Source organism: Mercenaria mercenaria, chromosome 6, assembly GCF_021730395.1.
Source record: "Mercenaria mercenaria strain notata chromosome 6, MADL_Memer_1, whole genome shotgun sequence".
Taxonomy (NCBI): Eukaryota; Metazoa; Mollusca; class Bivalvia; order Venerida; family Veneridae; genus Mercenaria; species Mercenaria mercenaria.
Window position 1 is genome coordinate 75,974,096 of NC_069366.1, and position 17,516 is coordinate 75,991,611.

The 17,516-nt window shown below is 36.8% G+C and overlaps 1 protein-coding gene and 1 long non-coding RNA gene across 3 annotated transcripts in view; one reads left to right on the plus strand and one right to left on the minus strand.

Moving 5' to 3' along the window:
- Positions 1–15,796, minus strand: part of LOC123548486 (probable arginine--tRNA ligase, mitochondrial) — a 65,306-nt gene extending 49,510 nt beyond the window's left edge. For both annotated transcript variants that reach the window (XM_045335783.2, XM_045335782.2), the window contains exon 1: positions 15,658–15,796. In XM_045335783.2, coding sequence (XP_045191718.2) covers positions 15,658–15,699 — 42 coding nt within the window. In that variant the 5' untranslated portion in view covers positions 15,700–15,796. The remainder of the gene's footprint in view (positions 1–15,657) is intronic.
- On the plus strand, positions 5,673–7,905 carry LOC128557849 (uncharacterized). The gene is made up of 2 exons (XR_008371441.1): positions 5,673–6,606; positions 7,706–7,905. It is a non-coding gene; the product is annotated as an uncharacterized LOC128557849 (long non-coding RNA).
- Positions 15,797–17,516: the final 1,720 nt, after the last annotated feature.

Here is a 17,516-nt window from a genome sequence, read left to right on the forward strand (position 1 = left end):
TGACCTAATCATCAAGATGAAGATCAACATTCTGACAAAGTTTCATTAAGATATGATCATAAATGTGGCCTCTACAGTGTTAACTAGCTTTTCCTTTGATTTGACCTGGTGACCTAGTTTTTGTAACATTCTGACCAAGTTTCATTAAGATTGGGCCAAAATTGTGACCTCTAGAGTGTTAACAGTCAAATTGTTGAAGACGGACGACTGACGGACGGACGACGGACACAGGGTGATCACAAAAGCTCACCTTTGAGCACTTCGTGCTCAGGTGAGGTAATAAATGGAAGGTTATGTCGTTTCTGAAAATAATATCTGAAAACCATTACACCTGTTTAAACATTATCTTAAAAGGGAAATACATTCAAACAGCACTGAATATTTCTCGCAGCAGGCCATATACCTTGTGGTGGCACCAATGATAGAATTTAGCTGTTTGTTAACACATTGGTAAACAAGACAAATAGTTCATGACTAGAAGAAATTTTAGGATAATACAGATGACAGGAGTGAAGATTTTTTATTATTGCAATAATATGTGTTAAAATTGACGCACTGGTTGATCTGAATAGCAATTTATCACCGATTTGCCCATAAATAAATCAGAGGTATCTAATTCCATCTGCTTCGGGTCAGTCCTCATTTTGGGATTTTAGTTCGTAGTTTTACACACCAAATATTTGCACTATCAGCACAAGATCAACAAAATATCATTCCGAAAACCCTGCTGGCCCACCCACTGCTATTTAAAGTAACCCTGCATCAGTTTCTTTTTTCCCCAAATCTTTTATTTACTTTGCCTTTTCCCCCATTTTTCTGATTGTAGTCCAATTAATAGGACATTTCGGGACAGCGTGATAACTGGAACTACTAGTTTCTTGCTGAGCTCCTTTCGCCAGTACCAATTCCCCAAAATCTGAAGAAAAAAATCTCTGGAAGCTGAACTTTTTAGCTTATTACATAATTATTTATGAAATAGTGACAATTAGCTGTCTGTGGTGTTATTTTTCATAGGATTCCGAAAGGAGCTCAGCAAGAAACTAGTAGTTCATGTTATCACGCTGTCCCGAAATGTCCTATAAATTGGACTACAATCAGACATTTCTTGCATCATTTTGGGAATGCCACCAATACCAGTAGATTTGGGAAAATGCTCTTGGAAGTTGTCTGGTTTAATTGGAAAATTTTAAACTTACCAAAATCTATGTAAAGACATTTTTTCGTGTAAAATATTAATGGATTGCATTTCTGAAAATCAGTAATTGTTCAACAGTATAACTCCTGTTGTTATAACAAAAATATATATACAAACTAGAAAAACTACTTTAAAACTGCAAAAACCCAAGAAGGAAAGACTGATTAAAGTCAGAATTGGGAAAAAACATAGTATTACTTTTTTTGCTACACGGGATAACCTCCTTTTACCTGCGACAGATTTATAGGGGGAAAAGCCCTGACTATGGTTAAAGGTCCCAAGTATGAGCACAATTAAGATTAACTACATGTTTTCTCACCAAATGACACAAATGAAGTATTCTTCACGAATCAAAAGGAAATGAATTTTATGCATATTTTTTATCTTGACAACACATTGGGCTATTCCAGAAAATATCCAGCCCCTGTAGAAACAGTTTTTGGGGGACAGGGGGTAACTTACAGATAAAGGGAACAGGGGGGTGTCAAGAGGGAAGGAGGGGGTATTCAGTGTTCCCTCTACATTTTTTTGGCCAGGGGTATTTTTACCTCCAGCCAAACAAAATTGGGGGTGAAGCATGAAATGTGGGTGGGACAAAATTAAAAGTGCTCAAATAAAAGAAATAAACAATTTTCTATGTAATCATTTGTTGTTTATTATAATAATGTGGAATAAGAAGTGTATGACATCAATGACCAGACTTCGATGAAAAAGAGGTCATTTAAAGTGTTTCACACTTGGGTTAACAGCTTAAGACCTTTGGCATTGGGAACCGGGCCGGGGGTTTGTCAATTTTGTGTTGTTTGGGCTGTGTGGACAATTTTTATAATAATAAGCTGTGTCTTGATCTGGACTCCAGATAATTTTTTTGGCCAATGAGTATTTACTCAACATATTTTTTGTGAATGAGTAAAATGGTAAAATCTGAAATTGACTAGAAGTAATTTTACTCCTGAAAATTTATAAATGTGAAAAAACCAGAAATCAGTTTTATAACATATTTATTGGGTGTAACACCTATGCATTTGTTTGCAGTTTAGTTTCAATTCATCATTGAAGTTTTTGCTTCTTTTTTTCCCTTGGCTTGCTTTGGCTTCACACTCGCTACCGAATAAAACAGAATATTCAATATACCTTTAGCTATGTTTTGGGGATCAGTTTTATTGGTTTAAAGAATGCGTAGAGTGTCAACTTTGTTCACTTATACATTATTAGAAAGAGACATTTTTGTTTATTCCGCTCCGGAAGTTGATATTTTAAATCGACACCGTTTTAAAATACACTACCGCACCATCAATATTAATTCCCAACTATTTGATATACCCAGACATTGAGTGTAAAAAATAGTTTAACCTAGGTTTATAGAGTACCATTCAATGCGTGTGTACGTTCAATGTGGGAGAATTAATGCCGACTGTGCTCTGTTACATAAAGCATCCGGACCATTCAGATTTTGTTTACGCCAGTAAAAAGTCATTGCGTGCGTTTCTGTTATTTCATAGACGTTTTTATACGCTTAAAAATTATCAGACATGCGTATATGCATTATTTCAAAGCGTAATTTACGCTAATACGCATCTTATCTGGAGCCCTGCTTGATGTTCACATTTCCACCCATAGTTCCAAACATGTCAGAAGTTTTAACTGCACCATTTTCACGGGTACTAAACAGTGCCTGCGGTACCGCCTGTGCCGACGAGGATTGAAGGCACTTGGCTTCCTGTGCCGCAGGTACTTCGTCAATGTTTACAGAACGAGCGAGATCGGTGAGTGAATTTGTCATTTTTGTCATTTTGTTACTGCATGAAACATTATTTCAAAAATGGGGGAATGTAGCGGGGTGTAGATATATCTTATGTACATATCCATGCTAAAATTTGTGGCAAATGATCAATTTCCTAGAAACGTAAGGACAAATAAGTTGGGAATGAAACGTGATTTTTTCACATCAGTTACTGTTTAGACTCATTTCTTTTCGCTGACCCAAACAATGTCGTCTCTGCCGAATTTGAACGTTATGCCAATTTTGGAAAAGTGTCACAGGCATTTCGACGATGCCGCAGCCCCTTCGAGGTGCCGCAGGCACTTTCAAAATGTATCGGGACATAAATTTGGCCGAAACTAGACAAACAGACAAATGAAAGAACAGAGAAACAGAATGGCAAAAACTAAATGCCCCATGATACTGTAATAAATTGACTGTATCTACTTTCCAGATTTTATTTACTTCACAACAGCGGCTGTTAAGTGCTGTGTGGCGGCCGTAAAAAGTCGCCCCGACTTCATCTCAGTGTTGTTATATTTTCTGGTCCTTCGGGATCATTGATTTCAACTCATTTAGATTTGAAGATTGAATACTGCTTAAGCCGGTGCTAGGGGGCGTGGGCAGTGTTGCGTTTTCCATTACCGCCCATGAACAGATTCAATCAAACCGAGTCTGCAATTTTCACTATTTGCCTTGTTCTCGGTGCTTCCGAGGGATCTACTTTCCAGATTTTATTTATAGTATTGTAAAATAAAAGGGTCCAAACGTTTGTTACGCCATCCATTATGGTGGCATAGGCTATAAACCAATAAAAAATTTCATATAAAATTCAGCTACTTCAGAACAATTTTGTTACAGTTTCTAGATTTTCACTCCGTCTTACATCTATTTTCCACAAGATATCCATGCATTTCCTTCAAGAAAACGAAAAGAAAAAGGGGTGTTGAATAGTATGCAGTGAAATGCAAGTCAGCTGAAGTCAGGTACCCTCATATTGCCACATTTCAGAAAGCGGTCCGCAGAATAAACACCCTACTTTCGTTTTCACTTAAACAACTCGAAAACATGCGAATATTAGCATGAAAAGTGTCCTATTTTATGTAAAATTCATTCCACGAATGAAATAATGCCCATTTGACCCCCGATTTACGCGCAAATGCGCGAAAAATGGAAAAAATAGGATCTATTTATTAGGGACTTCTTTCCAAAGCACATTTTTGACTGAATTACTAGATTAGGTAGGTAGCTGTCGCGATACTTCAAGAAATTATCGTTATAAAGCTCAGTTTTCTAATAAGAGTCTCAATAGTCAAAAGTTTTCTGTAAATATTATTGCGATGATTTACATTATAGTCTCGATACCATTTGTGCAAAAGCCCATTGTGGACAGCTGACATTCCCCGTCCCTAGATTTGCCACCTAATGCCACTCTTTGCCACTTATTTCCATGAAAAAAGGGTGGCAGTTGGTGGAAATAGGTGGCATTAGTTGGCGTTTGGTGTAATTCAGCTCTTTTTTCACCTAAGTGGTAAATTTGCCACCAAAAGCCACTTTATTTTGGTGGCATTTAGGTGGCATTAGGTGTAAATTTGAACATAGTTTTTCTTTATGGTGGTAGAAAGGTGTAAAATTGGTGGAAAGTAGAACATAGTTTTTTTTCATGGTGGAAATCGAGTGGCGTTTAGTGGAAAATAGGGACTTAGCAAATTTTTTTGGTGGCGAATAGGTGGAAAAAAAACTTAGAAATTTTTGTGACGTTTGATTTAAAAGAGAACTGTAAGACATTGGATTACCCTGTACAAAAATCTTCACATGGACTCAGGTTGGAATCAAGGTATAATGGACTTCAGGCCTAATTGACACGGAACCTGACTTTGCTAAAACTGCACATTGACAATAGCTCGTAGAACACAAAATGCTCCCCACCCCCATTTGATGCGTTCAGTAACTGTACAAGAAACAGAAATCATTTGGTCACTGTGCACTGGACGTTTGATGTACTACCTTTAAATCAATAATTATGGACCATTTACCAGTCATAAGTGACTTCTGTATGAAATGTGATCTTAGACCAAAGCATTCTCTAGTTATTGGGCAAAAAAAGTTCTAGTGTTCTGGGTCAATGTGACCTAGACCTTTGACCATTGACTGACCTCAAAATCAGTAGGGGTCCTCAGCCAGTCATGATCAACCTCCCTATGTAGTTTCATGATCCTAGGTCAAAGAGTTCTCAAACTAACATCCGGAAACAGCTTAACTGTTCCAGCTCACTGTGACCTTGACCTTTGACCTACTGAACTAAAAATCTATAGGAGTTATCTGCTAGCTATGTTCAACCTTCCCATTCACTTTCATGATCCTAGGCTCAAGAGTATTAGAGTTATCATCTGGAAACTGTTTAACTGTTCCAGGTCACTGTGATTTTGACCTTTGACCTACTGGCCTCCAAGTCAATATGGGTCACTGCTGGTCATGACCAACCTACATATAAAGTTTCATGATCTTAGGCACAAGCATTCTTGTGTTATCATCCGGAAACCAATTGGTCAACATACCAAATGACCGACAGACTGACCAACATCTGCAAAACAGTATACCCAGGCTCCTTCTTCAAAGGGTTTCATTAAAATCAGAATAAGTCTATGCTGACTCTAGCTGGACAAAAATAATATTCAGAATGGAATACAGAAAATTTGAATTTTCGTTCTTTTGTGAGACAGAATATTTATTGCTTTATTATAGCTTTGCATTATATTCAATGAAAGACAGAAAAGGTGGAAACTAGGTGGCAACTAGTGGAAAATGGCTGTACTAGCTGAATCTGAAAAGATCATTTTTAAATGTGTCTGCAGTTTATTATTTCTGCATGAGAGAAAGTTGGTTAAAGATAAGATTAATGATAGATCAAGTTACAAGCTCCCACACAAATGTATAGAAACAACCCCAGGTGGAATTTGGGTCAGTTAAGATTTATATATGCAGGCAAACATCAGATCAGATGCAAAGAAATAGTTCTTGCCTATTCTCTTCATTAATTGAAAAAAAAAGAAGTGTTTATAAAAAGGATGTTTTTACAATAGCTTTTCAACTTAAGGATTTGACACCTTCTTTAGCTGACCAAGAAAGTGTATGTGTGGAATCAATTTATCTGTGTAGTAATACCAAATTTTGAAATCTGGCATTTGATGAGTCAGCCTGGGAGAAACTGGAAACACATTTTGAGAGGTAACAATATTATACTGTTTTTTTTTTTTTTTTAATTATTACTGTCTTTAACATTGTCTTAATTACTCTTAACAAATACTTGAATTTGAAACAACATTTACCAAACTGCTTTGAATTAAAGTCAAAAAATCTCCTTCTATGTCTTAGGAAGTTTGGCAGATGGATAAATCCCAGATATATTTTCTGGAATATAGCTCAATCATGTTTATAACACTGTTTGTAAAATTGTATCATTTTGTAATTATTTACATTATTGATTAGCACTTAGGATACAATATGTACTTTAAACTGTTCATACCAGGTACCTTCTGTGAAAAAAGTGCAACTTTGTGACATGATATGCCTGCCTGACTGTATATACCTGAGTAGCACACAGCTTATTACTGCATAAAAGAAACATATCAAGATAATTTTGAATCAGGTAAATATTATATGTTTTTATAAAAGCTAATGTTTAAATAACCCTTATTTTTTAAAGAAATACACCAATTGATAGAAATTCCTGGCATATTATATGATAAATATGATGAAAAACCCAAGTGCTATTACTACCTTTTGCCAAAGGCGGAGGGATATTATTTTTGGCGTTGTCCTTTCTTTTTTATCTGTCCGTCGGATTAACTGAAAATGCTTGTAATTGGAATAATATTTTTATAGCTTTGTCTATAGAATCACTAAACCTCATGTAATTATTATAAGCTCATTAACACTGCTTAATACTGCTCAATTATTTATTTAATAAAAGAAGAATTTCCCCTTGATTTGGTTAAAAATAGGGATTTTTTCCTGCATCTATTGATGGATCTTCAAGAAACTTTACAAAAATGTAGATCACTACAGGACATGTGCATGTGCAATTTCCATCAGGACCACTTCAGTAACCAAAGTTATTGCCCTTTAATTGTTTTTTCAATCCATAAATTCATACATAACAAGTAATCCATTGATAAATATTCATGAAATTTGACACAAGGTGTAAATCACCTTAGAGCAATTGTGCTTCCACATCTTTCATCAATTCTCAAGTTCTTGTTATTGATTCAAGATGCATCTATTTCCACAAAACAATGTAACCGTTTGAGTGAATAGAATTTTTTCTACAATGTAGATTTTGATGAAACTTCTCATAGTTATAATAAAGATGTTGCATATTACTGTGAAATCATTTTTATTTGCGTAGAACAAATTTTTGTGTATTTCGGGCTAGAACTGATGGGTGAATTTAAGACCACGCTGTTATTTATTTTTTCATTTATAAATTGAAAATGTGCGAATTAAAGCCCTTCGCGAAACAGTCCTTTTTACGTTTGCTTGAAATTTGATGCCAGTGAATTTAAATGATTTCACAGTTTTTGGCATAGATTAAGTTTGTAGAGTTCTTTGTTATGTCAGTGAGTTACAGTTTAGTTTTTCGATTTCATATATTTTCTAGAGGAAATTTACAATTTTCTGCAAAATTATTCAGAATGTTAGAAAAATATATCTATTAATAGATGACATTGTATGGTTTGCTGTTACAGATTGTGTGCTGGAAAAATGGCCTTACATCCAAAGGAGTGAAATTTGGAGAGTCATTCGCCATCTACTTAAGCCATCCTGGAATATGAAAAAATAAGACTGCACTGACAACATCCTGATCCTCGTGTTCAGATCTTTTGTGATTTCTTGTGAAGAGTCTTTGATTTTTCATAAAAATAAAAAATATATTAATATAATTTGATTTTTGCTTACTACTGAGTTTTTTCAGATTCAGCAGGTGCAGCCGATTTCCACTAGTTGCGACGTATTTTTCCTAATATTGCCAGCTATTTGGTGGCATTTAGTGGAAAATAGGACTGCCACCATAGTGGCGTTTTGGTGAAATTTTGTCTGCTTACTGCCACCTGTTAGGTGGTGATAGGTGGAAGTAAGTGGCGTTTAGTGGAAAATATTTTTACACCATAATGGTGGCATTTTAGTGGTAATTTGTCTAAATACTCCACTTACTGCCACCATGAAGGTGGCTATTGGTGGAATTAAGTGGCAAACAAATTTTCCACCATAATGGTGGCATATTGGTGTAAAACTGTCTAAATACTCCACTTATTGCCACCTAAAGGTGTACACAAGTGGAAAGAAGTGGAATTTAGTGTAAAACGGGTTTGCCACTGTCCTGTTCATTTTTTCACCATTTTGGTGTCATTTTAGGTGGCATTTTGGTGGAAAATTGTCTAAATACTCCACCATTGAAAAGGGTGGCATTATAGTGGCAAATCTAGGGACGGGTCAATACTAGCTAGACAGTTATTTCCGTATAAAGTAAGAAACTATATTGATATTTCGAAATTTTCTGTAGTTATTTTAATAGTCTAACGTTTCCTGGAAATATGAAGCATATCTATAAACAAGAGGGCCATGAAGGCCCTGTATCGCTCACCTGACCTATTGACCTAAAGATCATCAAGATCAACATTCTGACCAAGTTTCATTAAGATATGGTCATAAATGTAGCCTCTAAAGTGTTAACTAGCTTTTCCTTTGATTTGACCCGGTGACCTAGTTTTTGCCCCCACATGACCCAGATTCTAACTTGACCTAAAGATCATCAAGATTAACATTCTGATTAAGTTTCATGAAGATACAGTCATAAATCTGGCCTCTAGAGTCTTAACAAGCTTTTCCTTTGATTTGACCTAGTGACCTAGTTTTTTAACACACCTGACCCAGATTTAAACTTGACCTATAGATCATCAAGATTAACATTCTGACCAAGTTTCATTAAGATATGGTCATAAATGTGGCCTCTAAAGTGTTAACTAACTATTCCTTTTATTTGACCCCCGTGACCTAGTTTTTGACCCGACATGACCCAGATTCGAACTTGACCTAAAGACCAGCAAGTTTAACATTCTGACTAAGTTTCATGAAGATATAGTCAAAAATGTGGCCTCTAGAGTGTTAACAAGCTTTTCCTTTGATATGACCTAGTGACCTAGTTTTTGACTCCATCTGACCCAGATTTAAACTTGACCTAAAGATTATCAAGATTAACATTCTGACCAAGTTTCATTAAGATATGGTCATAAACGTGGCCTCTACAGTGTTAATTAGCTTTTCCTTTGATTTGACCCGGTGACCTAGTTTTTGACCCGACATGACCCAGATTCAAAATTGCCCTAAAGATCATCAAGTTTAACATTCTGACTAAGTTTCATGAAGATATAGTCATAAATGTGGCCTCTAGAGTGTTAACAAGCTTTTCCTTTGATATGACCTAGTGACCTAGTTTTTGACCCCACCTAACCCAGATTTGAACTTGAGCTATAGATCATCAAGATTTGACCAAGTTTCATTAAGGTATGGTCATAAATGTGGCCTCTAGTGTAAACTAGCTTTTCATTTGATTTGGCTTGGTGACCTAGTTTTTTATCCTACATGACCCAGATTCAAACTGGACCTTACGATCATCAATATTAACAATCTGACCAAGTTTCATGAAGATACAGTCATAAATGCGGCTTCAACAGTGTTAACAAGCTTTTCCTTTGATTTGACCTGGTGACCTAGTTTATGATCCCAGATAACCAAATATCGAACTCGTCCAAGATTTTATTAAGGGTAACATTCTGACCAAGTTTCATTAAGATTGGGCCAAAAATGTGACCTCTAGAGTGTTAACAAGCTTTTTCTTTGATTTGACCTGGTGACCTAGTTTTTGACCCCAGATGACCCAATATCGAACTCGTCCAAGATTTTATTGAGGGTAACATCCTGACCAAGTTTCATTAAGATTGGGCCAAAATTGTGACCTCTAGAGTGTTAACAAGCTTTTCCTTTGATTTGACCTGATGACCTAGTTTTTGAACCCAGATGACTTAATATCGAACTCGTCCAAGATTTTATTGAGGGTAACATTCTGACCAAGTTTCATTAAGATTGGGCCAAAAATGTGACCTCTAGAGTGTTAACAAGCTTTTCCTTTGATTTGACCTGATGACCTAGTTTTTGACCCCAGATGACCCAATATCGAACTCGTCCAAGATTTTATTGAGGGTAACATTCTGACCAAGTTTCATTAAGATTGGGTCAAAAATGTGACCTCTAGAGTGTTAACAGTCAAATTGTTGACGACGGACGGACGGACGGACGGACGGACGACGGACGCCGGACACAGGGTGATCACTAAAGCTCACCTTTGAGCACTTCGTGCTCAGGTGAGCTAAAAAAAGAAAATATTGTGAAAATGTTTTCAGAAAAATGGAGAACTTAAAACGTATTGCTCATAAACGATCAAACGGGAGAATTTTAATATTTTTACATGTACGTAAAAACGTATTTTCTTCCTGCAATCAAACTTTGAAAAAAAACCCCAACATATCGAACAGCATAGGACGGACAGAGAAGGCAATTTTCAAAAAGCATAATGTTTGGGAAATACAGTTTGCTTCAACTGACCGGAACATTTAAGATTACCCGCGAAGATAAACCGATTGCTAAACTATTTGATATTAGTGAATATAAAATATAATCATGCGAATGCGAGTTATGGAGATTTGGTTAGTTATGGGCCAAATTTATGAAACGTTTTGTGAATGCCTGCGGCACCTCGAAGGGGCTGCGGCATCGTCGAAATGCCTGCGGCACTTTTCCAAAATTGGCATAACGTTCAAATTCGGAATTTTCTGGACACATTTTATGTTTTAGCAACTCACATGTCATTTATATATATAATTTACGACGGTAGAGACGACATCGTTTGGGAGAGCGAAAAGAAATGAGTCTAAACAGTAACTGATGTGAAAAAAATCACGTTTCATTCCCTGCTTATTTGTCCTTGCATTTCTAGAAATTTGGTCATTTGTCACAAATTTTAGCATGGATATGTACATAAGATACATCTACACCCCGCTACATTCCCCCATTTTTGAAAAAATGCTTCAAGCAGTAACAAAATGACAAAAATGACAAAAATCACTCACCGATCTCGCTCGTTCTGTAAACATTGACGAAGTACCTGCGGCACAGGAAGCCAAGTGCCTGCAATCCTCGTCCGCACAGGCGGTACCGCAGGCACTGTGTAGTACCCGTGATTTTGTTGCAGACAAACATGTGATGTCAAAATCATGTGGGTGAATGTGTACAGCACAAGTGAAGAATTTCCGTACACAGGGTTTTCCCGTCTTTTCAAAATGGGGGACATTATGTCCCCCTAAGGTTAGAATTTAGGGGTCATTTGAAATTTCAGTGGGACAAAATACTTCTTTGATCGAGCAACCACTTAAGTAGCCTAGTGGTACAGCGTCCGATTCGAGTGCGAGAGGTTGTGGGTTCGATCCCCGGCCACGTCATACCAAAGACGTAAAAAATGGTACTCGTAGCAGCATTAAGAGGGTAGTGCTAGGACTGGTCAGCCCAGTGTCAGTATAATGTGACTGGGTGGGGTATCGTGTCACGTGTCTATGGCGTGATATTCCAGTGAGGCAGCACTATAAAGTTTGGCATTGTGCTCACTGCTACAAGTAGACACTGTCGTTTATATGAAATTGTTGAAAAAGACGTTAAACCCGAACACACACACACACTTCTTTGATCATCAATTCAGATTCACAATACAAGATACCATGTAGGAAGTACGATTTCGCAATGTAAACATAAAGGCGAGAATTATAGAACCAAACCGCTGAACCAAACAGTTTGAAAAAACAAACAGTTTCAAATTCATAAATACTTTTGTATATATACAAAATTTCAATAATGATTAATTTGAAAAAGTAAATGGTTCATCTTCAAGTAACTTTCGAATCACTTTGGTACATCCTTTCACAAAAGGACTGTCAGGGCCTCCTCTGCTATTCACCAATGTAGCCAAATGCTACTAATTCAAAGAACTGGCTACAGATTTTTGAAAGTGGCGACAATAATTTTATTAAAATGGGGTCAAATTTCAGCAATTCAGCTTCAATTTGGCAGTTTCTCTCAAAAAGTGTCTACAATTTTCTGAGGCCCAGGGGAGGCCCTAGCTATGCTTCGTTGAGATGCATGTAGAGTATTTCACCGTCCCGTCATCATCAAGGAAGACCCAGACTGAGTTAAATTTACTCAACTACCCCTCGCAAAAACCACAAGGCTCACAGTCCCTTTGCCTTCTTGGCTGGAATTTCGTGATTCTGCCGTTCATTAGCATCTCTTTTTGATGTACTCGAAACGTAACGTCGTTTGAATCCGATTCACTGCCAAAGAAAAACGTTTCTGTGCGTACTACAATCTTGCACAAGTATTAACAGTGATAAAATCAGAACATTATCGAACAATGCTGGTCAACTGACCAACTCGCTACCTATGATTAGTTTGCTAAAATAAGACTCTATTTTCAGTTACGAAAAAACCCACATTTTCTGAAAATGAAACTGAAATTCTTCGTTGGTTCAACTGGACTAAATTTACTGGAGACAGATTACAACTGCGCCATTAATGGCACAAAGTAGTGACTTTTTGGAGTCAATTCAGGCAAAAATGCGTCAAAACACAGGCTTCTTTGCGTCAGAGAAAACCATGCATACATAACAGATACCGCACTTATCGAGTTTTAGTACCAGTCCACTATGTCACGCACATATTATATATATGTATTGAAAGCGCTTGCAGTGAAGAATTAAAATAATTGTAAAACACAGAAGTCTGCTGCTGTTTATTCCTTACAAATTGAACTTTTATATATATAGGTATATATATACAACGGCGATATTAAGGAAAATTGATTAAGGAAAATGATGTCGGCTTTTTTTTTTCAGTGCATGATATTGGCATTTTTTTTTCAGTGCATGATTTCACCCTCGGGAGACTTTTTCATTACGTGCAATGTGAAATCAGTGCGTGAAACACGTACATATTTACGTGAATGGAAACACTGGGTATTTTCAAGTAGGCAGTGGCTAGGTAGCCTATACTAATAGCTCACCCTGAACCTTTGGTGAGCTAAAAGGGTCCTAAATGGTTTTACTCTTGTGAGTGTGATCAATGCAGATGTGATTTATTAAAGGTTTCTTGTTTTGTGCTGACACACAGACAGACAGATGAACAGACAGAAAGAAACAGACATGACATTGTATCTTATCCTAAATAATTGGCCCTAAATAATTCATTGTAAATTTTATGCTTGCGGACATGATCAATGCAGACATGTTTTATCAGAGTTTGGCAGATAAAGTGTTCTTGTTTTGTTTTATTTGACACAAATGACACATGTGAACCGCTAACGTGAATTTTTATACCTTCTAAAAGTACTCGATACATATTAGATTCTGAGATACAGTGATTCATTCTTAAAACAAAACAAAACAGTTAAAAGCCAAAAGGGCAAAACAAAGAGCATCAAAGTACATTAAATGATGCGGCTCTATTGAACATACTGGCGTTTGATCTTTTCGTGCGCCTTTTTTAAGTGATGACTTTAAGTGATCAACACTTTTTCACCTCTATGTGCGTCTTTAATTATTTAATTACTACATAATTTCTCTGCCAATTTGTTTATTAGTCAGTAATCTTGATTGGTTCTACCGTAATTGTTTATTTGAACATAATTATGAGCTTTTTATTCTAAGGCAGCATTATACTAAATGTGAAAGATAATTACATAACAAAAGACCTAAATCTGAAGGATCGACGACAAATGACATCATCCATCAAAAATGTTTTTCAATATATAAGAAACAACAAAAATTTATAAAAAAACTTTACTTTAAGAATTTATAAACACTCCATTAAAACATGCCGATGATGATAACGACACTCTGATCATTTGTTGGTACCATAACAAAATGTCGGCCGATAAAATTTGAGTACGGAAATACGGCAAAATTAACAGGTAAATCACAAACTGAAAATAAATCACAAGAAATGTAATTTATTTAACTTGTAGTAACAGTAGGTTTATAGGCCACTTCAAATAGCCTTGCTGTTGGGTTAACCCTTTAGTGATGTGGTTAGAGTGTCCGCCTAGTCAAAATAATTCAATGTTCTGATTGTTTTATATTTGTGAGGGGGCAATATAAACGTCAAATTTTTGAAGGATCAAAATAATGGAGGATATATAACAGTACACAGCCGTGTAAATTAAGTTATTGGTTTTATCACTTGCACATATTGGCGTGTAGACACTGTAAACGTTAATCGTGTACAGTACATACATAGGTTTAAATTAACGGAAAATTTGTAATTTTCGATATTATTAAATAATTTTTACATAAATCAATGAGGAACTGAATCCCCTTTCGATGTCATGTAAGTTTTATTTGAATTTATGGCCAATTCGTAATCGGCATTTAAACTAGCATGTAAAGCGTCAGCAGCAATGAAAATTTCATCAGAAATTATGAATGCTTCCACTATTTTGGTCTTTTGAGTGTTTGATGCGAGTGGGGATATTGCCCGTTTATATGAAAAAATTATCTCAATATTTCCTAAGATTGCGTCAAATTTGTTGGACTTAGTGTCTGCCTACAATCCCGAGGTCCAGGGTTCGAGCCCCAGTAGGGACCTTGGTATTTTCTCTCCCAGGGTTTACTTTAATGGTGTAAGAAGTGTTTGACAGACTCATGCGGAGGGCATGGAGTGTCATTCTGGAGGGCTGGTAAGCTCTGAAAAGTAAAGGGGGAGAATTGTAGTGAGCCACTTCCAACAGCCTTGCTGTTGGGTTAACCCTTTAGCGATGTGGTTAGAGTGTCCGGGGTTCGAGCCCCAGTAGGGACCTTGGTATTTTCTGTCCCAGGGTTAACTTTAAACAAACATAATGTATTAATGATCCTTAGTATTTGTAGACCATAACCATCTTACTCGGGCAAGAAATCACAACTACCTTATTCCTTTTTCACGAACACAATACCATATGAACTCTTTCTTTCCTAGGACTATTCGTTATGGAACAACTTGCCTTACAACATCAAGGCCAGTGAAAGCCTAGCAAGCTTCACTGTCAGCCTAAATACTTTCATGCACTAATCCATCATGTCGTTTTTATTTTTATCATTGTATGTAGTCTTACATTTTATGTTTTCATCATGTAACATAGGTTATTTTAACAGATTTGTCCCCGACCTCCCAGTTATAATCAGTAAATGATTGTTGGGAGTAACCCAGTAGAAGTAGAAGTAATAATACAGTTTATTAAAGAGCCGCCTACCTTGACTTACATGTTCATAAAGGCTATGTATATACAGAGCCGGCTACTTAGACCTTTAGTCGAAGTAGCTGGAACTGGCTACCTAGCTAAGTTGGGTGTTGAAGTGGGGAGAGTTGGTAAAATGTCTTAGGGAGTGGTGGGGGATTTTCTTTAAAAGAACTGCTTCTACAGGTGGGGGGGGGGGGTGATACTTGCGTTAATTTCGAAATATCTCAATTTAGGTCGAGAAGTTTTGTGTACGAATATAGCAGTAATTTACTTGCAGGGCGTAAACTGGCATGACAACTTACAACATTGCAATAAAATAACTCTTACCCTTTTAGAAATACTTCTGAGAAGGCAATATGTAAGCCTCATTATGTCAGTAACGGAACTAATCGACAAAATGTGCTGTCATGCAGTTCGATTTGTATTTGGAACGAACTTCAGCAGTGCCGTTATATCTGCACGCTGTGCTTTTTTTCATTTTTGATCATAGGCTGAACACCACTAAATCCAGCTGTTCTTTATTTCATATAAAATCCACTTAATTCATAACGGTTTTTCGACATTTTCTAGCATATCAGATTTTCAGAGACTTATATGCCCATAAAGAACTAGATAGCTACTTTAGAAAAACAAAAAGAAAAGGGGTGTTAAATTTTATATAAATAAAAATACAGTCCGTTAAATACAACCCGCTGAATTTACTATTTTCCACTTCTTTCAATTTCTCTTCTATATATCTATCTCTTTATACTGCCTCACACCTCTAGCGAGTATTATGGGCAGGGTGCGTGTCGGTAATTAGTACAGAATAAAAGAATAAAAACTGAAAGACAGTTCTTTCAGCAATAGTAAGAATATGAAAGTGATGGATGTTGTTAAAATGTTAAAAAGGAGAGAGTAGGATAAAAACAATTGCAGTTTACTTAGTAACTGAGCTGGGCCACTGCCTGTTTGAAGGACTCAAGGTCAGGCATGGTTGCAATATTTGGTGGTAACCCATTCCGCAAGACTGCAGTGTGGGGGAAAAAGGAATATATCAAGTAATCTGAATTGACTTGGACCTGACGAAGACTTAAGGGATGCATGTGTCTAGTAAACCTGGTAGGGGCCTGTAAGTAATTGGGAAGGGAGATGGCTACAAGGCCATGGTATATCTTATAGAACATGACAAGCTTAGAGTCTAGAATAACGGGAATAATCATTCTTGACTCATCTGCTTGTGCGTCGCTGGACCATTTCCTGCTTGTGAATGTTGACCTGTGTATGTGGTGACCATGTACATGAGGCATATTCAAGCTGCGGTCTGACCAATGTTTTGTATGCTAGAGTTTTGATGCTTTCATGTTTTGTTTTGATGTTACGTTTGATGAAACCTAGTTTTCTGTTTGCATTTGTTGTGATTCTGGAGATATGTGTGTTCCATCTAAGATCGTGACTGATGTCGACTCCAAGGTATTTAGCATCTTTAACTGGGGACAATGTTTGGCCATGAAGTTTATAGGGGAATTCAATGGGTTTCCTGTTGCGTGTTATATGGAGGACATGACATTTACTAGGATTAAATTCAATGTCCCATAAAGTTTCCTATTTCTCTAACTTAAGGAGATCATTTTGTAGCCTTTGACAATCAGAGTGGGAAGTTACCGCGAGATAGATAGCTGGGATAGGACCATGTCGGGGAGGTCATTTATATATAGTAGGAAGAGGAGGAGCCCTAGAACAGATCCCTGTGGGACACCGGACGTGACTAGGACTTGATCAGAAGTAATGCCTATAAGGAATGATTGTATCCAAGCCACGATTTGGTCACACACACCGTGTTCTTGGAGCTTGTATAATAGTTTTAAGTGATTGACCTTGTCAAAGGCTTTACTAAAGTCAAGCAGGATAAGATCGGTCTGTTTACCTATGGAAAGATTTTTCGCTAGATTGGCTACTAACTCAATGAGCTGGGTCTCACAGGACCGTCTTTCACGAAACCCGTGCTGCAGTTCATAGAGTATGTTATGTTTTGTGAAGTGTGTGGATAGGCTAGATGCTAAGAATTTTTGGACAGCTGAGACAATGATAGTGGGGAGATGCCGGAGAAAACAGACTGGAACTGGAACTGTTTATTCAAGATATTTGCTTTACCTAGATTATCTGAGGTGAGGGTACCACTGGACTGATCTTTTAGTGGGGAAATA